This window comes from Myotis daubentonii, chromosome 13 (genome assembly GCF_963259705.1).
Source record: "Myotis daubentonii chromosome 13, mMyoDau2.1, whole genome shotgun sequence".
Classification (NCBI taxonomy): Eukaryota; Metazoa; Chordata; class Mammalia; order Chiroptera; family Vespertilionidae; genus Myotis; species Myotis daubentonii.
In genome coordinates, this window is record NC_081852.1 from 43,131,325 (window position 1) to 43,154,967 (window position 23,643).

The window sequence follows — 23,643 nt, forward strand, 5'->3', positions numbered from 1 at the left end:
GTGGGAAAACTGGGGAACTGTAAACCACGTCAGTAGTTTAACTATTGTACCAATGTTACTTCTTAGTTTTGAGCACTGTAGTATGGCTAAGAAAGATGTCAATATTAGGAGAAGCTGCATAAAGGTCTGTGGGACTCTCTCTGTACTATTTCTGCAACATTTCTGTACGTCGAAAATCATTTCAAAATAAAAGTTTTTACATTTTTTTTAAAAAAATATATTTTATTGATTTTTTACAGAGAGGAAGGGATAGAGATAGAGAGTCAGAAACATCGATGAGAGAGAAACATCGATCAGCCGCCTCCTGCACATCCCCCACTGGGGATGCGCCCGCAACCCAGGTACATGCCCTTGACCGGAATCGAACCTGGGACCCCTCAGTCCGCAGGCCGACGCTCTATCCCCTGAGCCAAACCGGTTTCGGCTACATTTTTTAAAAAAAGATTAAAATACAGCAACGACAGCAAAACCACTGTCACAGAAAAGCTAGAAACCACAGTCATCATACCCAACTGGCCTCCCACCATCGGTTGGCTTCGCCCTCCATTTATTCTCCACAACAAAGCCAGGCCACAGAACGTCTTAAGACAGCATTTTGCACTTGTCACTCTCCACTCAAAACCCCTGGGGCTAAGTGCTCAAAGAGGCTTGTCAAAGGGACAGAGGAGCAGCTTGAAATGGCTCCCACTGGCCACACGCGGGACACGATGAATATCAAAATATATAATGATAGTAACACACTGCAACCCAAAGAACAAAGCGTAATCCACAGGTCCAGACTGTTATGAATGAACAGAAAAGCAGGTGGAGGGACGGGACGTGCTTTCTTACGGTCGTTTGCCAAGAAGAAATGATGGAGTTAAAAACTTCTCACCCGTAGGTGCTAAAGCTAGCAAGAGTTTGATGAGGAATAGGATATTCACGCAGCCTCAAAGTACCTCCCCACAAATCACTTACTCATAACTAAGAGTAAATAGTAACTTTCCAGCTTGCCCAGGGACCAAAGCTAAACTCGCCAACATTGGGACAAGCTGACGTCGTGTGTCTTCTTCTGACGCGACCCACGGAGAAGGGCTCAGCATCGCTTCTTCAGCATTCCTGTCAGAAATGCATAACCCGAATGCCATCGTAAAAAAAGAGCAGATGAAGCCAAATCGAGGGACGTTTTACAAAATAACTGGCCTGTGTTCTGCAAAAATGTCCAGGTCAAGAAAAACAAAGGGAGGCCGAGAAACTAGTCCAAATTAAAGGAGACCGAAGACCCATACAAGTAAATGCCATGTCTGGTCCTGGACAGAATTCTGGACCTGGGGGGAAAAAATAGCCATGAAAGGTGTTTTGAGGGGCAACTGATTAAATTCATACATGATCTCATGTACTAGTTCATAAGTAGACATGGGTAGGTAACAGTAACTTATCAATATTAAATTTTCTGGTTTTGACAGCCTTGTTGATTTTAGAAAACACACAGAGAAGCACTAGTATTTAGAGAAAAAAGGTGACAATGTGTCCATCCTATTGTGAAATGGTTCAGAAAAAAAGGGTGTGTGTGTGTGCATGTGTAAAATATAAAGCAAATGGGGCAAAACATAAATAACTGAATCTGGGTAACAGATATATAGGAGTTCCTTATAATTTTTTTTTTTTGCAACTTTTCTGTAAGTTTGAAATTATAACAAATTAAAAAGTTAAAATAAGAACAAGGAGTCTTTGGGGTGAGGAAATATTCTGAAATTGGATCGTGGTGATATTTAGACAACTCGGTAGATCTATGAAAAATCCCTGAATAGTAAAAAGAAGCAGCTTTAATAGTCTGCACACATCCCCGCTGACGGCTGTGCATTTCCCAGCCCGTGGCCTGGGCTCACCCATTCCTTTCCTCTGGTCCCTCAGAACTCAGCAACACAAATGTTCACCCCGTCCGCTGGGTTGACTCCTCACTCTCCTTCCCAAATCCATGGCTCACACCTTCTGAGTGTCCCCAGATCCCCTTGCCCTCGCTTCACCTCTCTACTTACCCAAGTCCTGCCCAACCTTCAAACCCCACAACCCCGATCAGTGCAGGGATCCAAGCCTCACTCCCATCTCATTTCCAACAATGATAGCGTCCTTTCTACGCGCCAACGTTATTCCAACCCCTTTAAGTACCTGTAGTATCTCATTGGAACTCCCAGTCCTGCGAGGTAAGTGCTATCGTTGGCCCCATTTTACAGACGAGAAAATCAAGGCCCTAGTGAAGCTGCCCAGGATCTCTTGGGTAGCAGTTGAGGGAAGCAGGATTCAAACGGGACCATTCTCCCGCCCAAGCCTGTGCTGTAGCCACTGTGCTCTGCGTCCCTGTGGACAGCCTCGCCGGTTTGTCCTCTCACGGGAAGACCTTTCCCCCCCACCAGGCCGCAAGCTCCCAGAGGAGCGGGTCCACACCCGGGACCGCTCTAGACACTTGGCACATGGCAGGCGCCCAACAGCTGTTTGTGCACTACGGGCTGGGTCCCGGGAAGGAGAGGAGGGGTCTCGAGCTCCGTCAAAAAGAAGAGCCAATTCTCCATCCCCCACCCCCAGCCCCAGCACAGCCCAGCTCCCTGGCGACTGCCCAAAGCCCGGCCGTCATCTGCTCTGGGTAATAAGTATTTGTATGGTGATAATTACAGCATTTGGGGGAAAAATCCCATTAAGCAAGAGCCCTGCCGAGCTGCTAATGCCGGCACAGAACTGGAGGCGGCCACTCCGCCAAGATCCCGTCTGCTCCCCATAAAGGAGGAGCTGCCCTCCCCGACGCCCGCCCGGGCCCAGCCCCAAAGAGCACGGCCGCCCCTGCTGGCAGCCTGGGCAGCCTGGGCCACCCCGCCAGCCCCCAGCCTCGGAGAAGGGGCAGCCCTGTCTCCGTGTGCTCCACGGTTCCCAGGGGCTGCAGAGCGCTGGGTGAGGGACTGGAGAGCAGGGCCATGCTGGGATCCAGCACTGAGTGGTGCCCAAGCTCCTTTCCCGTCCCTGCAATTCTGGCACCTTAATAACAGTAATAGTAGCATTTACTGGTTACTTGCTGCGTGCCGGGCCTGGTGCAAAGTGCTTCTCCCTGCACTGCCGCATGTAATCCTCACCACCACGCTCTGAGGCGGGTCCTGTCGTCATCCCCACTCGATGGGCAGGGGAGCGCGGCTCTGAGAAGTCAGCACTTTCCCCCACAGCACTTACTGGCCTGCAATTACGCATTTACTCTCCTATCCTGTCCTTCATCTCTGTCTCCCCTGCTGGACTAAAGCTCAGGGTGGGGGAGGCAGTTTGGATTTCTGACCGGCACCATTCCCTCAGCTAATGCAGACATTCAATAGAGAGCTATCTGCTTAATGAATGGATCCAACCCATAACTTGCCCAAGGTCCCCAGCTGCTGAATGGCAGAGAGAGGCTAAAAACCCAGGCGGCTGGCTCCAGCGCCATGCCAGCATGCCATCCACCTCACAGAGTCCCTGCACAGCGCTGCCCTGCTCCCTGCCTCCAAATCCCAGGGGGCAGGGGCAGAGCTGCCCCAGGACAGGGAGGGAGCACTCTGAGCAGCCCGACTCTGGGAGGGCAGCCGACAGCACGGCCAACACCCAAATGCTTACCTCCCCAGCTCTCTCCTGCCCCAACTGAACCCTCAAACCTGTAGCTAGGGCTTCTCACATAATAAAGAATAACATCATCACGTAATAGAATCACAAAGCATTTCACCCACAGAGCACGAGTGAACCCTGCAAAGCCCTATGAGGTAGTGGGTGTCACGCTCCCCAGAGGCTGAGGGGTGGAAGAACACCAGCCACCTGACATGCATGTCGCCAGGCCCTCTCCACTGCATCCACTCACTCACTCCTCACCGTCAGCTTGCAAAGCTGTCGCCGTCCCCTTTTACAGATGGGAAACTGGGACTTGGAGAGGATGGAGGGCAGCACTGGGGCCCTACCACCGGTCACTGAGAGCCTGCAGTGAGCCCAGGGCACCGGAGACTGGAGATGTGAGTCCCACCAGGAAGCAAGTCTTCCTGCAGGAGACCACCGAGTCCTGCTCAGAGAGCCCAGGCCCACCCAGCCCTGGGAGTAGACATGGCTTCAGTCTGGCCCGCTGACCCCTCTCTCTATAGCCACCCTTCGATCATTATTTGATATTCCAAACAGGATCCCAGACGATCAGCCTGGGGGTGACCTGGGCAGTCTTCCTTGGGCATCACCACCCAGCCCTGCTGAATGGGGCCTCCAGACTCAGGGGGCTGAGCTGGGAGAAGGCATGGGACCCCCAGGCCTCTGCAGCAGACAGTTAGTGAGAGCAGTGGACGCACTGGCCAGGAGGCAGGGGACATACGGAAGAAGGTGGGAGAGTGGGGCCCTAGTGGTCTGATAAGCAGCAGCAGGTTTGGGAGGAAAATAGAAGCCAACAGGCCGGCCCAGGGCCCTTCCCCACCTCTCCATCCTGAGCCTCGCCCCTCTCTGCACCCTGCACCCTGCACCCATACAGGGGATCTATGGCAAGCCTAGAACACAACTGCCCGGGGTGGAAAGGAGAAGCAGTGTCCACACGTACTCTCTCATCATACTCTCCTGAACATTCTAGTGAAAGTCAGGGTCCTTACTTGGATAAAAAATACAATTCATAATGGCCATGGTTGGGTCCTTCTGAGTCTTGAGTCCCACAAAGAGACAAGCTTCCAAGCCTCCCCCAGCACACCCCCAAACCTCACTTGGTGTTTTAATTGTTCCAGGGCAGTGAATTACTAGCACCTCTTCCCCATCCAGCCCCCCAGCCCCGCAGCCCCTCTGGCTCAAGCGATGTCCTCAGCAGGTCTGGGGCCTGCTTGCACAGCCTCTTCCCAGAAGTCCCCGCAGCAAACCAATGACAATTTCTTCCCACTTGGGGTACAGGCCTGGACCCAGCGTTATGGACTATATGATCGTAAAGTTGCCAGGCGTTGTGGGCTGCCGTAGAAACTGCCCAGAACACAGAAGACGAATGCACAGCTGCCATCTATAAAAATGTCACAGCCTCAGAAGAAGCTGCCGGTTCGGGCTCTGATACTGCTCTGATACTGCGCAACGCTCACATTGATTAGAGAGAGTATCTGCCACAGTTACTTTGAGTCCATCCAGGTTCTCCCCAGGGCCTCTTCTTAGAGTGGTCTTTTCCGCCTCAAACGGCTCTCTCGCGGCCATGTGTTGAACAGGCAGGCTCCTTCTGCTTTCTACATGCTTTCCCAACCTAAGAAGTTTGGCGCAGCAAAGATCAGACTTCACCCTAAGATAACTCACCTCTGCATGCCAACCCTGAAGTCCCCAGAGGAAAAATCCAGATAGAGAAAGGCCTTTCCGACTCTTCCCAGACTCTTCCCAACCGTCCCAACCTCAAGTCCCATCGCATCCCACTGGACACAGCACGTGTCAGCCCCAGGGCAGCGCTGGCCCATTCGCCCAGCAGGCCAGGCGCACTCACACCTGCAGGCCTTTTGCTCATACACTTCCTCTTTCTGGCTGCTGTCTTCTCTGCTTGACAAAATACAACCCAACCACTGCTGGCTCCCAAAGTACCCTGATAAAATGGCCTATCCTCTGAGAAGACCCTTTACCCCAGAAAAGGGCTTCTCACCCCAATGTTCCCACCAGCAGCCCCATCATGCTGCGTGCCTGGCCCTCTCCCAAAAGCTTACAGTCAGGTGTCCTCTGCCCCGTCCCCTGGGCTATCCATCCCCGAGGGCAGGGAGGTGCTCACTCCTGGCTGGAGCTTCAGCACCCGGGGCAGTTCCTGGCTCTGTAAGCATCTGCTGAATTAAATTACAAGGCTCTTAAGATCCTATCATAACAACGGCTCTCACTAAGCAAGCATCATAATGGACCAGGCACTTCCCACACATTACCTTCAATCCTCACATGAACCAGAGACCTTATGTATCAGCAGCTCCATTTTCCTGATGGAAAGCAATTCAAGCTCAGAGACGTTAAGTCACTTGCTCAAGGTCACACAGCAAATAGCTGACTGAGCTGGGGCTCCAACCTCGGCAGTTGGAGCCCTGACTCTTTCCTCTGCACTAGGAAACCTAACATCTCTTTTCATCACAGAAGAGCTCAAATGTTCACAAAAGTCAAAACAGACACACGCCTCAAAACTAAAGATGAAGAGAGAGCAAGGAATGAGATGACTTCAAGATCAGACCCAAAAGCAAAGGAGAGGGGCTAAGGTGTCTCCGACCTAGGCTGCTACCAGGGTAGCAGCTGCAGGAGAAATGCCCCATGGACACGGCCAAGGAACAGAGTCGGTCCAGAGGGAACATGTGTGGAGGGTGACCCTGCAGCTTCAGGGGTCCTCTGGGCAGGTTTCTGACCTCAGTCCCTCCCCAGGGCCACACACGATAAGGCAGAGTTGCCCCCAAGCAAACTCGGTTTGGTCCAACCCCTCCCCACAGCAGCATCTTTCCCCAGACCCACACCCATGCCCTCACCCACACACGGATGCCACCGAGGTTGCATCTACATTGCAAATTCTCAAACCTCCGCGGGGATTTTTCAGACTCAACCAAGAAGAGTCAGGGGCAAAGTGTGCTCACTAACTGCTGACCCTGGTACAGACCTGGGTCCTGGAGACAGCCCGTAAGGAATGTGCTCAAAAGTTATCAAAATAGCCCTGACTGGTTTGGCTTAGCCTTAGTGGATAGAGCGTCGGCCTGCGGACTGAAAGGTCCCAGGTTCGATTCCGGTCAAGGGCATGTACCTTGGTTGCGGGCACATCCCCAGTAGGGGGTGTGCAGGAGGCAGCTGATTGATGTTTCTCTCTCATCGATGTTTCTGACTCTCTATCCCTCTCCCTTCCTCTTTGTGAAAAGTCAATAAAATATTTTTTAAAACTTATCAAAATAGATATGTGTTTCCGGAGAGCCGCGGCAGGTGCCCGGCAGCATGGAAAGAAGGAGGAGGCAGGTTTCAAAGCAGCTGGCGTGGTCTCCAAAGTCCAGCTCAAAAACCTCCTGAGGCCGTCCTCTCTGTGAGCAGCACAAAGGCCCTGCATGTGACCCAAACCTACACACACAGCCATACACAGGGGCTCCCGCACCGAGGCGACACCACTACACCAGGCATTCACACAGACGCATATTCTGCAAGTAATCTGGGGAAACAAATTATACAGGTCTGTAAACACGCACACATGCTAACCATCCACATGCACACACACGCCCTCCCAGTCTCATCGGGTCTAGAAAGGGCTGTTTCCTCCAGAATTCAGAAGTGAGAGATGCGGAGAGAAACTGTGGTTTTGTGACCTGTCATGGTCAATGCCTTTAACCTCTTGTCTCCCCCTCCAAGCCCCTGACCTCTCAGCGTTATTCACGGAATTCTTGGTCCAGGTCGCACCTCTCCCTCTCTGGGTGCTGAATGTAACAAACCCGAAGCCCCAAACTGAAATCCCTCAGGTCCCATTGTCTGCCAGGGTTGGGGATGGCTGGATATGGGAGCAGGGGGGGGGGGGGGGGAGCGCAATGCTAGACACCTACAAGGGAAGAATTCTTACGGTTCTGGGGCAAACAATGGGAGGAAGGGAAAGACAAACTTCCACTCCATCCCGTCATGCCCCCCAGCACCAGCCTGCAAGCCCTCAGAGCCCACATCCACACACCCCACTCCCACGTGCCCAAAAGGAGACATGGTTCCTGGCAAGCGAGAGGAGCTTCCCTCCTGGGTGCCAGGAAGGCTTTCTGGCACCAATCCCCAGGCACCGGGGGAATAAAGTGCTGGTGCAGTGGGGAGGGCCCGCCAGTGCTGAGCGCAGGGTGCAGGTGTGAGGATGAGAACTGACAGCCCCGCCGGGAGAGAGCCCTTTGAATCCCGAGAAAGGAAAACAGTGGCGCTCCTGGCTCCTAGTTCCTGGCTCCTGGCTCCTGGCTCCTGGCTCCTGCCTCCAGGCTCTTGGCTCCTGCCTCCAGGCTCCTGGCTCCTGCCTGGCTCCTGGCTCCTGGCTCCTGGCTCCTGGCTCCTGGCTCCTGGCTGGAGCAGGACCCTGGCAGGCACTGACTCGTCTCCTGGCTGCGAAGCCCAGCCCCGGCGGTCCTACCCCCAGTTCTGAAGTGCGTCTGAGAGGGAAGGCCACCTCGGGGCTCCCTGCGGGCGAGGGCGGGGGCGATACTCACAGGCGCTCGGTGTTCCGTGGGATGTTCTTGGGGATGGCCTGCAGCCCCGTGCCGTGACAATCCACCGTGGTGCCCGTGCAGGTGCAGAGGGCGGGGCACGCCCTGGCACCCAGGCGCCACGCGACTGCCCACAGCAGCAGCCAGAGCTCCGGACGGACGAGCCCGGCCGAGGACCCGCTCCGGGGCGTCAGCGCCATGGTGCCCTCACGCGTCCCTCTGGCGTGCCAGACGGCGGCAGCCGCTGACCATGCCCGCCCGGGGCGGCTTCCAGGTGCAGTCCCGGGGCAAAGCCGCCCAAGAGACCGCTGGCTGGTGCGCGGCGCCCTTGCGGGCTGGGAGGCACCTGGCTCCTACCGGCGACGGCGCCGGTCGCGGATGGAGGCAGGGCGCCCGAGGCGGAGCGCGCTCGGCTCCTCTCCGGTCTCTCTCCGGCTGCGTCTCCTCCCCTCCCGCCCGCTCCCCACAGACCGCCGAGAGGAGGAAAATGGGCTGGCCGCGCGCTCACGCACCCGCGCACAGGCGCACAGCCACACACTCACTCCCGCACGCTCGCTCCCACCCGGTAGTCATCCGTCAATCGAAAAGCTCACATCCAACACCAGACTCCGCCCCGCCTACCCCCCCTACCCCCCCCCCACACACACACACACCCCTCCCCGCCCCGGCCTCCTAAAGACCGCTCAGCGCCTGCTGCCAGCAGCGTCCGGTTTCAAAGGTGGAACCTACAAGGCGCCGCGAGCGAGCGAGCGGGCAGGGGGCTGCGGGGAGGGGGTGTCTCACGGTGCGACCCGCCGTCTGACCCTTGCCGGCTGCACGCGCGCGCGCGCGCGCACACACACACACACACACACACACACACACACACGCAGAGAGGATGAGCACCCTTAGACGCGAGGATCCGGCACCCGAAGCCCCGGCTGCTGATCCAGAGCGGGGAGAGGATTTTATTTTGCCGCCTGGACCCTTGCCCCTGCGCCACAGACAGGCTTCCCTCAACGGCAGAAACTGCTCCCAGCCCCTGGAGCTTCCTTCCTCAATTCACCGCGAGAGGAAGCCCTGTGCCCCAGGTGGCCATATCCAAGCACCCACCTTACTTAGCGAGAGACCTTGAGGGCAGAGTCTCGGGGGAGGGAGGGGTCTTAGGCCAAAGACAGTCTCCTCCCCTCCATCAATACATTCAGTCTCCTCCAAGATGGCAGCAGCCAGCTGCACCCAGAGTGAGAATGGCCTTGATTTGGACATCGCACCGCATGGGGACGGTATTTCTGCCCATGGGACTATGGCGGCTTCCCAGGTGGTAGGGAGCAGCGCAGGGTACCAGTGGGGATTGGAAATTGAGCATAGCATCTATCTTCCTCCATCACACCAGCGTTCCTCTATTTCCAATAAACAAAAACGAATATTCAATCCCATCTTCAAAGGACTGCAGGGAGGGCTGGAAAGGAGCTAGGTGACCTGCTTGGGTGACAATCACCACAGGCCACCCAGGTCAGACCCTAGGCCTTCCAGTCCTCTGGGCAGGGACTTTTCTCAATCTCAGGCAGGTGTGAATATGGGTGTGAACCGAACATCCAGGTGGGGAGAGAATTCTCCTCAGGCCAGAAAGGAAAAGGACCTCCCCTATTTGCTGAGACTCCATCGCACCCAGACATCGCTTGTCCACCAGCCGGCACCCTGATTCCCGGCTGCCAACAGCCTGGCAAGAAGAAGCAGATGAGCAGCTCAAGAAGCACCTCCCCTCACGGGAGCTGGCTGCCTGGGGTTTCTTCTTGGGAGAAACCAGAAAGGAAGGCAGCTAATCCAAGCGGTGCCAGGTAAGCAGGGCCTCCTGAGGTGGACGGGGTGGTACTGGTGGGCTCCACAAAATTAAAGCCTCATCACCCCCCAGGTACAGACTCAGGGTTTCTCTTTGTTTTTCTTTTCCATCTTTATGAAAAGTTTGCAGTGTCTCTGTTGTCGCAGCACACACTGGGTGGCCAGTATGTCACAACGAATGTGGCTGACTGCATGGGCTCTTGACAGTTCTTTCTGAAAGTTTCACACACTCCTGACCATGGCCTCCATCCAGGGCCATAGGTCCTTGAGCATCAATTCAATGACAACTCAGGGTGAAGGGACTTTCTCGGGGGCCTTCATGTGGTGTGATCTTAGAGAACCATCCCGCCAATCAGGCCAGAGCTCCACGGCCTGCTGCGGCCTCCTCTCCCCTCTCCCTTGCAAATGCCTGCTCAGAGCACTCGGCCCCTCTTCCCGGAGCCTCCCCAGCTGCCTAGGGCAGGTTAAATCCTCATTCCTCTGAGCCTGCTGCTTTGTTTATTCCCTCTTAGCGGGGCTCTGTTTACACATGTGGCTCCTTCCCTGACACCCCTTCTGGGGGCCGTGCCTGCCCCCAGCACATGGCTTCCTCACTTCCTCGCTTTGGCACTCAACCCAGCGCCTGGCACTTAGTAGGCCTGTCACAGACGGAACACAGACTGGTGAAGACATCTGGTCTCCAACCTTCTGCTCCAGCGGTGGGTGCCGCCTTGGCCCCATGACCTCAGAAGGCTCCTTGAAGCCAGGACTCCTGGGGAAGAGGGAAAGTGTTGATTAACCTGGCAGGATGCCCTGGGAGGGCTGCAGAGAGGCAGGGTGATGGGGTGTGGGGGGAGGCTGGGAGTGGGCAGAGGGCTGCATGATCAGCCCTGACTTTGGCTCCTGAGAGACTAGAAGCAATCTCTAGAAGGTGCCCTGGAAGCTTCCAGACTAACCTAGCCAGTGACTCCAAGCCAGCCTTAAACCACGATGTCATGGCTAGCAAGGCCTGGGCTTTGCTTTAAAATGGGGAGGGAAGGAGGGTTTCTTAAACCTCGGACAAAGACTCCCCCACTAGCCAGTCAGGGGACGCCCTGCCCAGCAGCCGGGCAGCTCCCCAACTTGGCTCCCATCCCCAGTTCCTCCACCCCAGAGTCTGGCTAGCTCCCCAATTTGGGAGGCAGCTCGCCATGAATGAACACAGCTCATTAGCGTTCCCAGCACATTATACTCGTTAAACAACCGCCTGGCCAGCCGTGTACTCCACCCCACCCCACCCCCCCTTTGCTTTTTCAGTTTCCTCTCCCAAGCCCCTCCCTCTGCTGGGTCTCCCCACCCCCTCCCTACAGCCAGGCCACCTGCTCCCTCTGCACAGTGGAGAGGAGGCAGGCCTGTCCCGTTGCTTCTGCCAGGAGGGCTCCGCCAAGCCCCACTCTGCCCACTGGCCACAGCCGGCAGCCCCCCAGAGGGAGACTTGGGGCTGGGGCTCCCTGTCCGGTGGTATGAGTCTCCTCTGAGTCCTCTCAGCCATGTGTGCTTGGGAGCAGCGGGCCACCTCCTGCCTGTGACTCAGGGAAACTGCCCTCCTGCCAGCTTTCTGCTCAGGGTCCTCGCCTCCATCTCCACCCACCCTTTCTGCAGCACCATGAGGCGGCAGAGCCTGGGTGAGGCGGCAGAGCACTGTGGTTTTGATTTCCAAACTGCAAAAGGCAAGGATGAGACAAAAGCCTGCTATCTGAGCACTTATTAAACACCACTTATTGAGTGAATGTAGTGTGCACACCATACAGGGACTCAGCAACTCAGCACAGTATAAAAATGGACCTGGCCCACAGTGAGCTCATGATCCAGCGGGGGAACAGAAAAAGGAAAGTCACTCAACACAATTAGTTTAGTAACAGGAGGTGAATTTGCAGAGAACCCAGAATGTGGGGCTCAGAGTAAGGCTGGAAGGCTCCCTGGAGGAGGAAGCACTTGAGCTGAGCCTTGAAGGATAAGCAGACATTGACTGGATAGCAAAGCAGGAAGGGCTTTCTGGGCAAAGAGAACCGCATGAGGTAAGGCACATAGACAGCAGCAACATCCTCAGTGGCTGAACTGTGGCAGGTCAGCAAGGCAGCGGTACAGGTGGGCAGCATGGGTGGAGGTCAGAGAGGTGACGGGGCACATCCCAGAGGGCCTGGTGTAGCCGTTCTCTGGATTTACTGGACTTGCAGAATCCCCTGGGTTGTCCCTGAATTCAAGTACGTGCTTACATATGTGTGTGTGTGTGTGTATTTACAATGCACTATCCCCAGAACCAATAGCAGTGGTGGCTTCCAAGAGAGAGACTGGATGGTGGCAGGGGGACAGTTTCAGCATATGCCTTTTTTCCTACTGTTTGGATTTCTTTGCTTGTATTGTATGAACTAACTCCCCATAATCACCAATACATTTTTAAACATCCCCTGGAGTGCTCATTATAAGTGCCAATTCCTAGGACACACCCAACACCTTTTTCATCAGAATCTTCCTGGTTAGCAAGTTTCAGAGACCATGCTCTAAGAACCAAGGCCTGGTGTACGGAGTTAATGAGTTTGAACTTGAACCTGAAAACTCTGGGGAGCCATTGAAGGAAGGGGCCTGGCCAGGACAAAGGGTCTGAAGCTTGCCTGCCTCCCTTCTCTCCAGTTTCCACATACTGTTCGCAAGCATGAGTCACATCACAGAGAAAGATAGCTGGGGCAGAGGGATAAGGAGAGGGGACAGATCCATGTGACGCTGGTGCATAGTAGCTTCAATCACAGAAGCCAGAGCCGGGAGGGGATGAAGAAATGATCAAATCAAATACCACTGCACAGCTGGCGGCCCACAGAAGTGAAGCCACCAGCCCATGTGGCAAAGGGGTTGCCAAGGGGAGCCATGAATGAGTCTAAATCTTGCTCCGCTAGGCCACACACCTGAGTAAAAGACAGCATCCAATCCACCGGGCACCTACCCCGTAAGGACTGAGACACCAGGAATCACTGGGAGGTGGTGCCAGCAAGACTCCGAATCTTTTAGTTTTAATCTCTAAACCCCATGATGGACTCAAATTTGAAGAAGGGTGGACCACTTGAGGCTCTCAATGACAAAGTTCTTAGACTTAAGATCAGGTGGCTTTTATAAAGGCCACCATCTGCCCCCAGGACAACTCTAGCAGATGAGAAGCACTGGGAGCAAGAGAGAAGCAAAGAGGGGAGAGGAAGAAAGGAGAGGAGATGAAAGGGAGAAAGCAGGCCACGGAGTCTGTGCCGGCAGCAGTGTGCTCATTCATTTATCAACCATTGATTGCATGCCAGCTGTGAGCCAGCTGAATGCTTCTCCAGAGATAAGCCTGTCAATCCCCCACTTTGCAGACGAGGAAATGGAGCCCCTAGAGGACAAGTAGCTGACCCGGGGTCAGGGCGCTGAGTGGCTGTCTCACAGCTTCTGTGCGGTTCGTGTTTGCAGTCTAGCTCCTCGCCCAGTGTCAGGAGCCAAGTAGGTGCTCAACAAATGTGTGTGAAACCAAAATGAACTGGGATGAGAGCGGAAAACTCAGGTCCCGATCTTGGAGGAAAAACAGAATTGAGAGTCCAGGAATAATAACAGTTGTTCAGCACCAGAGCAGCTGGAATCTGGATAAACAGACCCAACCCAGCGACCCCAGGCGGCCGCCCGCGTAGCTCCATTCCTTTCTGCAGTGAAAGTACAAGCTGCCCTCTCCCTCCTCCAACTGCTCACCCCCGTGGTTAGAGTTGAAAGGGCGAGGGCTATGCCCTCCATCCTACCCTGGATCCTCCATGTTGGGGCAGAGGCCATGTGCTCAGAAGAGTGCCTTCTTCCCGGAAGCCCAGGCCCCTGCTGGCCACGCCCGGGATTTCTTTGAACTAGCCAATGACAAGCAAGGGATGTTCGCGCCATAGAGATGACCACATCCTGTGCAACAAGACCCGACTTGGCGCCTGGCCAATCCGAAGGGCCCACAGCTAGCCCCCTCCCCTCACTATTAAAGCCCTGATTTTCCCATGGATATCACTCGGTTTTCCGGTCGCTGCGTCGACTGGAGGCCCGGGTCGGGTTAGCTAACTCAATAAAGGACCTTCTGCTTTTGCATCGGATTGGCTCCCTGGCATGGTATCTTGGGGATCTTGAATTCTGGGCATAACATTTTGGGGGCTCGTCCGGGATCCCCAACACCATCGATGGGACTCCCAGTCCGGAGGGCCTGACTGACCGCGGTAGGTCGTGTTTTGTGTGTGTCGTGTGTTTTGGTGTGAGCTCACTTCTGAAATCTGTAAATGCCTGTAAATGCCTGTAATAATGATCCCGTGGATGCACGGGATCAACAGGTGGGAGGAGCCGAGGGACGCCTCGATCCTCCGTCTGAAGGGGTATAGCTTTGCTTCCGCGGAGTCGGAAGGTCTGTAGGAAGCCCCTTAATCTGAGACAGGCAGGAGGAGTCGGGGGCGCCCCGATCCTCCATCTGAAGAGGGGAAATTTTGCTTCCGCGAAGTTGGAAGTTCTGTAGGAACCCCTCAATCTGAGAAAAGGCGGGTCGCTCCTGCTGGTTGGCGCGCAGCCAACGTCTGGCTTTGGGTTTGTTTTGTTTTTTGTCTTTGTTTTTTGCTTCCATGGAGTTGGAAGGCTGTATTTCTTTGGGCCCTTTAGTTGTTTGTGTTTCCGTTTTATTTTGTGGACTTGCTGGATTAATAATTTCAAGGAGATTGGGGGAGGCTTTAGAGCTCCCTCAGGAATGGGGAAGTTGTTAGGAGTTGAATGGATTGTTTAAACTCTGAATGAATGTCTAATGAAAGTGTATGAATGTGGAGGGAGGGGTGACTGCTCTCACCCCTCCTTTGTGTGGCAGTCGGCGGCTGCCTGAGTGAGGGTCTGTGGAAACAGGTCACCCCCTCCCCAGGTAAATGCGTCTGGGATTTCTGTGCACGTGTAGGGAGAAAAGCTGGCTTAAAACTAATGTGCGCACCGTCCAATTTTGGATAGGGTTTTAAGCTAGCGTCTCCTTTCAAAAGTGCAGGATAAATCCCAAGACTAATCCATAATAAAGAACAGTTTTTCCAAAGGGAAAAAAAAAACAAAAAACTGGTCCTTTGTTAATTAAGAAAGCTTTTCTTAATGGAGGGAGGAGATAGCCGCCTCCTGCCTGCAGCAAAATCTTAAAGAATGTGGTCAATTTACATCTGAAAAGACCAGGGAGGCCAAAAACCTGTCTTGCAAGGCTCGAATGTGGTTCTCCAGAGCCGCTTGAAAGTAAAAAGTAATTTGCCTCATAAAAAATCTAGAAGACAGAATTAAATCTGTTGGTTAAGTACTTAAATATGTATCTTTGTTGTTTAAAATTGTTTAACTAGTGCTAATCACCTAAAAATTAAGGCTAAAAGTTCTAGCTACCTGGAAAGCATGGCCTTGGTGTGATAGGAGGAAAAAAGAAATGTTAAATGGATGGTAGACCAGTGAGCTGGGACTGGTCACTAATGGTGGATTGTAAGAAGGGCTGGTTGTGGCCTAACTTCTCCTTCCTTGGTACCCCTGAAACGTCAGAGGGTACTTCTGGCCTTGGTTTTCCAATGTGTTTAATCTGTCAATTTTGTTGTTTCGCCGAAATCCTCTTGAGTGACATTGAATGATTCTTTCCTTCCTCTTTAACTTTTGGGGGACTGTGTGAATGGATTAATAGCTTCTAGATGGTATTCACCATCGCTGAGACTTCCAGAGAGAAGTCAAAACTCAGACTGGCTACACAACTGAAACTGATTTGTTGGTATTTTGTGATATAAATGTGGACCGTTTCTATCTGGATGAGACATAGGTCAAAAGTCCTGTCCTAGGATGTGAGAAAGGGAGGCCTCCACATCTGTTCCTGTCTGCTCAAGATCCCAAGGCTGTAAAAGTATTTGTTCACTGAAAGGATGTAAGTATGGATGTTTATTTGGTGTTTATATGTCTACTTGGGTATAATTATTTGTTCATGTAAGTGTGGAAGTATATTCTGCGCTAGGTTGGGATTTTGGAATTCTAGGGTAGATTTAAAAGGTATTTACGGCTTTTCTAGTCTGATTGGGACATTTAAAGGTGAGGCTCACAGTTCCTCAGGGCAGAGATTCCATGGGCCCTTCCCCCTGCCTGTGCTGAATTAAATAATACAGGTCAGTGTCATTTAGCTTGCTGGTTAAAGGAAAACAATGGGCCTTAGAATCTGTAAAGGTGGGCAGGAATGAAGCTGGTCAAATGTACTGAAAGGGTTTGGTACCTGTTGCTGCTAGCAAAGGAGGGGCTGGTACCCCTTCTAGCGCACTCCCTTCAAAGAGGCCTGGTTGCTGCTCTGCCACAAAGGGAACTGGTAGAAAGGCAAGAAAGCAGAGCGCTGTAACTGATAAACAGGGTTACCTAGAAGCCATCAGGACTTTGAAGTTCTCCAAGAGAGGAGGAATCTGACTCAGAGACTGGCGAGGACTGGGTCGCTTTTCTTTAACTATCTCTTTCCTTGAGAGGGCTCCAGAGGGCGCACGAGGACATTTGGCCGCGCCTCCGCGCCATCTATGAGACCAGCCCAACCCCAACTCCTCATCAACACAGACCAGGAGATTGGGTCTACGTCAGAAGGCATCATCGAGAAACCCTTGAACCACGTTGGAAGGGTCCTTACACCGTGGTGCTAACAACCCCCACTGCTCTCAAGGTAGACGGCGTCGCGACCTGGGTTCATCACACTCACGTCCGGTCAGCGGACCCCTCCACGATCCGGAAGGACTTCATCACCAAATGGAGCGTCGATCGAGATCAACGCAACCCGCTCAAGCTCAAGCTACGGCGTGCTCGACCTGCGTGATGCTGGTAACATTAAATAGATTTAGATAATGCCTGCACCTTCATGGACACAGCTCCAAAATGACAAGGACAATTCATAGGAAGATCAGGAATAGACTTTAGTATCACATGTCTAGTATCATGTTTTATTGTACTGATATGTTATACTGACCTTTGATTCGTTTGCAGGTTTGAATGTATGTTGGCTGTCCTGGAAGGGAGCTGTGTGGGGTGACCCCCAAAAGTAAAGGGTGTCTAGCTGCCAAGAGGACAAGTGCCCAACTGGGCAGGGAAGGGTGCCCATCAGGTTTTGGTCTCTGTTGAGAGACAGCTAACAGTTGGCAGCCTGTAATACTGTCTTGCAGGCCTGCGTGACCATGCCCATGTCAGGGGTAGTAAAGCTGGAAAAAGCCTGTTTAGACTAGAAAGTCTGAGGCATGGTTATGCATAGAAAGAAGGTTTTATACCAACAATTACTGTTTTGTTTTAAATCCATGAAAAGAAATTAGCAAGGAAAGTCAGAAAATCTTAGAGTAAATCAGTATGTTTTTCTCCTTATGTAATTCCTCCAAAATCTGGCAATGCTAAGTAAGTACATTTCTTTGCATAGATTCAGTAAGACTGGTTCCTAATAGTGGTTTTATTAACGGAAAACTTTGACTGGAGTATCATGTTTTGAAGAGCCCTATCTGAGCTCTAAAGACTTGAAGCCACTAAGAATGCCACGAAGAAAGCCTGGTGTCCTGCCTGGGAGCCCTGAAGATGGCTGGCGCTGGAGCGTCAGGCCCATGCCCTACCATCACTGGCGGTTGGTAAGAGTAGAAGGGGAGCAGTAAAGATGCCTCTGCATCCCTGCAGAACCCCCACACACTCTGGGCCGCAACGAGTAGGAGGGCTACTGAGATGGGCCTTAAAGCCTGGAGCGTGGGCTCAGGTGGAGTTGCTACAGGTGAGGGATTCACCTAACTCAGCAGATACTGCAGGCAGGCCTGATGGCAGCTGGATGGCTTGGCTTCCTGGCCCTACGGGGCACATTAAGGTTCAACCATGAAATTCCAGCAAAGATAGTCAGTTACCATTCTTGTTGTGTTTATGCAAACATCAGGACAGTAAATAAATTTATCTTGATTTGGCTTTTTAATAGCCATGGAGGAATTTTAAGAAGAAAAATCCTATTTCAATAGAAGTCGTTAAAGCTAAAATGGTTTCTTTCCCTTCCACCGGACCATTTGTTAAGTGTATAAAATAGTTCAGTTGATAGTTCTGTGTGCTCACTATGGGCCCCTAGCAACGGTGAAATAAAAGTGCAGTCCGTCTCATGATTGAGACGGAAGTTCCAAGACAAGGGGGGAATGAAAGGGCGAGGGCTATGCCCTCCATCCTACCCTGGATCCTCCATGTTGGGGCAGAGGCCATGTGCTCAGAAGAGTGCCTTCTTCCCGGAAGCCCAGGCCCCTGCTGGCCACGCCCGGGATTTCTTTGAACTAGCCAATGACAAGCAAGGGATGTTCGCGCCATAGAGATGACCACATCCTGTGCAACAAGACCCGACTTGGCGCCTGGCCAATCCGAAGGGCCCACAGCTAGCCCCCTCCCCTCACTATTAAAGCCCTGATTTTCCCATGGATATCACTCGGTTTTCCGGTCGCTGCGTCGACTGGAGGCCCGGGTCGGGTTAGCTAACTCAATAAAGGACCTTCTGCTTTTGCATCGGATTGGCTCCCTGGCATGGTATCTTGGGGATCTTGAATTCTGGGCATAACAGGGTGAGGAATCGCCTGAGGGCTGTGCCTTCAACTCTGAGCTGAAAGGGACCTTCCACGGCCTCTAGTCAGAGTCTATGTAATGTTTTCTTAAATGATTTTCATTAAGTTCATTCAATAAATATTTATTGCGCATCCATGAACAAGGCCCTGTATTGCTCCAACAAGAAGTGTGATCCTTGTTAAAATTAGAAGCAAGTTAATAAGTCGGGCGTTTTCTACAGCCAGAAGTATTTAAGGAGCAAACATAAGCATTTAATGCAAACAAAAACATTCAAAGCAGCTATTATTTCAAAAAGCAAAGAGCTAACTTTAAAAGAGGTCTCTCTTTTTTTTTTTTGAAAAATTATTCCCTTCCTGATGGAAACAACAACAATTTCCAAGCATGGAGAACTGATGGGTGGGCCTGGGAGGTATCCAAAGACTTTTGCCAGCAAATACAGACAAGATCCACTCTTGGACACTAAAGAAAGCTGAAGGCTTGACATCAGGCAAAGCAAGCCTAGGCAAGCCCCTGGAAAGTCAGGAAGGAATTAGAGGGAATTCAAGATTTCTTCAAGCCTGCAGAAAACCACAGTTCAATGAAGTAACTGAAAATGTGAACTATTGCAAAAAATATGAAAACAGGGGAAGGTTAGAGAATGAGCTGCCTGGTTGTGTTTGCTTTTCTTTAAGTCTTGCTCTAAATTGATACAATATCTCAGAGTCTGAGTTCAACAGGTGGACCTGGAGCCCAGCACCAGGTTTGAGGTGAATAGAGATTCTGTCCCCATTTAGTGCAGACCAGTGCTTTGTAAGTAGAAATCCAGCTAAACATTTACCTTCCTTTGACCCAGCAAGTGCTCTCCAAGAGAAAGAGGGGGCGGGGGGAGAGAGAGAGAGAGAGAGAGAGAGAGAGAGAGAGAGAGAGAGAGAGAGAGAGAAAGACTTAGCGTCTTAGCTCTGGGACTGCTACAACAAAATACCATAGATGGATGACTGAAACAAGGCTGGGAAGCCAAAGATCAAGGTGCCCACATGTTGGGTTCTTGGTGAGATCCCTCTTTCTGGCTGGCAGATGTCTGCCTTCTGGCTACACCCTCACGTGGCAAAGAGAAGAAGGCCTGGTATCTCTTCCTCTTCTTAGAAGGAATAATGGGAACAATAACAAGTCCCCTCATTGAGGCTCTACCCTTATGACTTTATCTAAAACTAATTACCTCCCAAAGACTACATTGAGGGTTTGGGCTTCAACGTATGAATTGGGGGGGGGGGGCACACATTTGGTCCATAATAATACCCAACAGAAATGACAAGTTTAGCCCACCAAACACATGTACAAGAATATCTAGCAGCCTCATTCGTAACTGCCCAAACTTGGAAACAACGCAATTGTTCATCCACAGGAGAATGAACTATCTGTGGTGTGTCCAGACAGTGGGCTCAGGAGCAAGAACAAACCCCGGACGACGAGAATGAGCCACACAGGCATCGGGCTGCGTGAAGGAAACTAGACACAGGAGTACGTACTGTTTAATTCAATTTGTATGAAGTAACATGCAAGCAAAACTAACCTATGATGACAGAAGCCAAAATAATGGTCATGTTAAAGAGAAGAGTGACGGGGAATTCTTCCGGGCTTTCGGAAATATTCTGTGTTTTGATCTAGGTGGTGGGAGCCTGTGTGTGTGTGTGTGTAAACATACACCAAGTTGTGTACTTTATCAAGGTATACCCAATTAAAAAAAGAAAGAAAACATTTCTATCAGGGATGACAAGTACACGATGGGTGAACTACCACTTTCTCCGCTCCCGCCTATGGCAGACATTGCTAATTAATCACCAGACTCCTTTCATGAAACTCAGCTTCAGAATCATTCTCCATCCAGCACTCCAGTCAGTTTTCTTTGAGACAAAAACAATGAATGTTCCCTTCTATGAACACAAGCATCTTAATTAAGAGAGAAGGTATGCTATCCTCTTCGATTTGGGGAGCCATGCTATGGGCAAGCCTGGCTTCCACGTTCTGACTGGTGGCAGCTTCCCTGGATTCCAGGTTCAGTTCCGAAGAGGAAATGGCTTCGGAGAGCAGACTTGGAAACTGGAGAATGAGAGCATGAGGGGCACACGACTGGAAGGGGCCCCCTGACTGAGGGTTGGGGAACTGAGCTCTACAGGTAACAATGGGGCCCAGCAAAGACTAGTTGGACTGGGGCCCACTTCCTCCCACGTAGAACAAACGGTTTTCTCTACTAGCAGGGAATGCGGGGGAAGAGGACCGCAGTGCACGCTGGGCTGCAGGAAATGATGGCCTCTTGCTTTGCCCGCGGTCCTCCGGCAGCTGGAAACACAGCCTCCACCTCGGCTCACCCAGGCTCACCCGGGCTCCTCTGCATCACCTTAAGGATGCTAACACTTCCCACGGGCTCACTCCTACAACTTACAAAGTCTTCCATGTCCCCTGTGACCCCACGGGGGATCTGGGCAGAGTGGAATACACCCCCACCCCGTTTTAAATAAGAAAGCTGAGGTCCAGAGATGCGTGATTCGCAAACAACAGAAGCCCAGGTCTGCCTTCCTCCTAAGCCCATGCTCCTTCTTTGTCTTTTCCTTTAGTTTTAGTTTTTATTTTTACCTCAAAGCTATACATGCACAAAATGGTCAAATCGGTCTACAAGATTTGTTATGAAAATGGCAGTCCCCTGCCCCATTTCCCTTCTCTGGAGCCAACAACTTTCACCTTTTTAAGCTGATTATGTTAGAATTTATCTCCACAACATATAAAACTAGATCCCCACCAACTTGAGTCACTGTGGAATTCCAGAACAGTGAGCGCACAAGCTCCTACCAGCTCCCAGAAAGAGTAACATGAATGTCACCTACAAAGAGCTGGGAAATAGAATGGTCCTCATCATCTCAACAGCAGCAGTGGAGCACAGAAGCCAGTAGAACAATATCTTTAAAGTTCTGAATGAAAATGATCCTCAACCTAAAATTCCATACACAGCCAAACTGTCAATCAAATGGGAGGGTAACATAAAGACATTTCAGATTTGAAAGGTCTCCAAATACTGCCCTCTCCCGTATCCTCTCTCAAGAAACAGTTATAGGATGCCCAGTCCTTCACATCTTACTCAAAATGTTGTTAGCTCGTTTCTATTTTCTCTGTCCTTGCAAGTATTGGACCTTCAGAAAAACCCCTTTTCTGTCAATTTACTACAATTTTGAGAGAATGAAAGGAGATGATTCAACCAATTATCATTACCCAGAAGTTCTCTGCTCTTTTATTCATTTGTAAATAATGGACCCTTCAAACAAAATCTTATGCAAAAGACAAATAGCTAAGGCACACAAAAGCAGCATTGCACAGTTTCTCTCCATCGGCTAACTGTTAAGAAAGCTTCTGCAGCTAATTAATGAAAAATGATTAAATTAGCACAACACCATTTTGTGACCATAAATTAATGCTTGGCTCTAGGCATTGAGTATCAGCAGTTGTTAACGTCACCCCCTACATGCACACACATAACGCGATAACACAACATTATGTCTGCCTTTTTAAAAAATATTTTTAATTGATTTCAGAAAGGAGGGGAAAGGGAGAGATAGAAACATCAATGATGAGAGAGAATCATTAATCAGTTGCCTCCTGCACATCCCCTACTGGGGATTGAGCCCACAACCAGGGCATGTGCCCTGACCGGGAATTTAACCGTGAGCTCCTGGTTCACAGGTCGATGCTCAACCAGTGAGCCACACCAGCTGGGCCCTCATGTCTGCCTTTTGATGAAAGAACACACCATGTATAGTTGCTAAAAAATCAAAACCTGAATTGATCGAGCCTCTGCATCCAGCTCCCAAACTACTGGAAATACAGAGGACAGAGAACACGATGAACTGCGCCATCAGTGTGCAGTTGGCAAAATCCAGATGGGGGAAGGTCATTGGTCGAGTAATCGGGGTTCTTCAGCATGTAAATTGGGGGGTCAAGAGAGAATATTTGGATTCAAAGAGACTTAAAAGACTTTCAAATAAAAAAGTAGGTAAGGCCGAAACCGGTTTGGCTCAGTGGATAGAGCGTCGGCTTGCAGACTGAAAGGTCCCAGGTTCGATTCCGGTCGGGGGCATGTACCTGGGTTGCGGGCACATCCCCAGAGGGAGATGTGCAGGAGGCAGCTGATCGATGTTTCTCTCTCATCGATGTTTCTAACTCTCTATCTCTCTCTCTTCCTCTCTGTAAAATATCAATAAAATATATTAAAAAAAAAAAAAGTAGGTAAGTGCACACCCATGTAAGTGCACACCAGCAGTATTATTCACAATAGCCAACACATGGAAGCAACTCCAATGTCCATTGGTAGATAAGTGGATAAACAAAATGTGGTATACTCTTCAGCCTTAAAAGGAAGGAAATCTAACACATGCCACAACATGGATGGACCTGGAGGATAGAATGCTCAGTGCAATAAGCCAGCCATGAAAAGACAAATACTGTATGATCCCTCCTCGCATGAGGTACTGGAGTAGTCAAATTCATGGAGACAGAAAGTAGCATGAATGTTTCCAGGGCCTGGGGGGGCGGGGAGGTTGTTTAATGGGTATAGACTTTCCATTTTGCATGATTAACAAGTTCTAGAGATCTGTGACAAAAGACTGGGAGTATACTTAACACTGCTGAACTGTACACTTAAAAAGGGTTAAGATTGTGAATTTTATGCTATGTGTTTTTTACTACAACTAAAATTTTATTTAATTTTAAAAAGTGGGTAAGACCAAATGGTAAGTTGAAGGAGAATCTTGGTTATAAAATTATATAGACATGCAAGGAAGAAGTTACCACAACTGACAGGATGGGAGCGACTCTGGGGGGAAGGAAAGGAGTTATGTTGGAGACAGGTGCTCTGGAGCTGCATTTCTTGATCTAGAACAGTGGTTCTCAACCTTCTGGCCCTTTAAATACAGTTCCTCATGTTGTGTCCCAACCATAAAACTATTTTCGTTGCTACTTCATAACTGTAATGTTGCTGCTGTTATGAATCGTAATGTAAATATCTGATATTCAGGATGGTCTTGGGTGACCCCTGTGAAAGGGTCACTCGACCGCCAAAGGGGTCACGACCCACAGGTTGAGAACCGCT

General features: G+C 51.1%; 2 protein-coding genes across 2 annotated transcripts in view; both read right to left on the bottom strand.

Moving 5' to 3' along the window:
- SLIT1 (slit guidance ligand 1) overlaps positions 1–8,662 on the bottom strand; it is a 149,634-nt gene extending 140,972 nt beyond the window's left edge. The window contains exon 1 of the mRNA XM_059660958.1: positions 8,142–8,662. Coding sequence (XP_059516941.1) covers positions 8,142–8,338 — 197 coding nt within the window. The 5' untranslated portion in view covers positions 8,339–8,662. The remainder of the gene's footprint in view (positions 1–8,141) is intronic.
- Positions 8,051–23,643, bottom strand: part of RRP12 (ribosomal RNA processing 12 homolog) — a 142,813-nt gene continuing 127,220 nt past the window's right edge. Inside the window, exon 35 of the mRNA XM_059660959.1 lies at positions 8,051–8,060. The gene's annotated coding sequence lies outside the window, so the exon portion shown is untranslated. The remainder of the gene's footprint in view (positions 8,061–23,643) is intronic.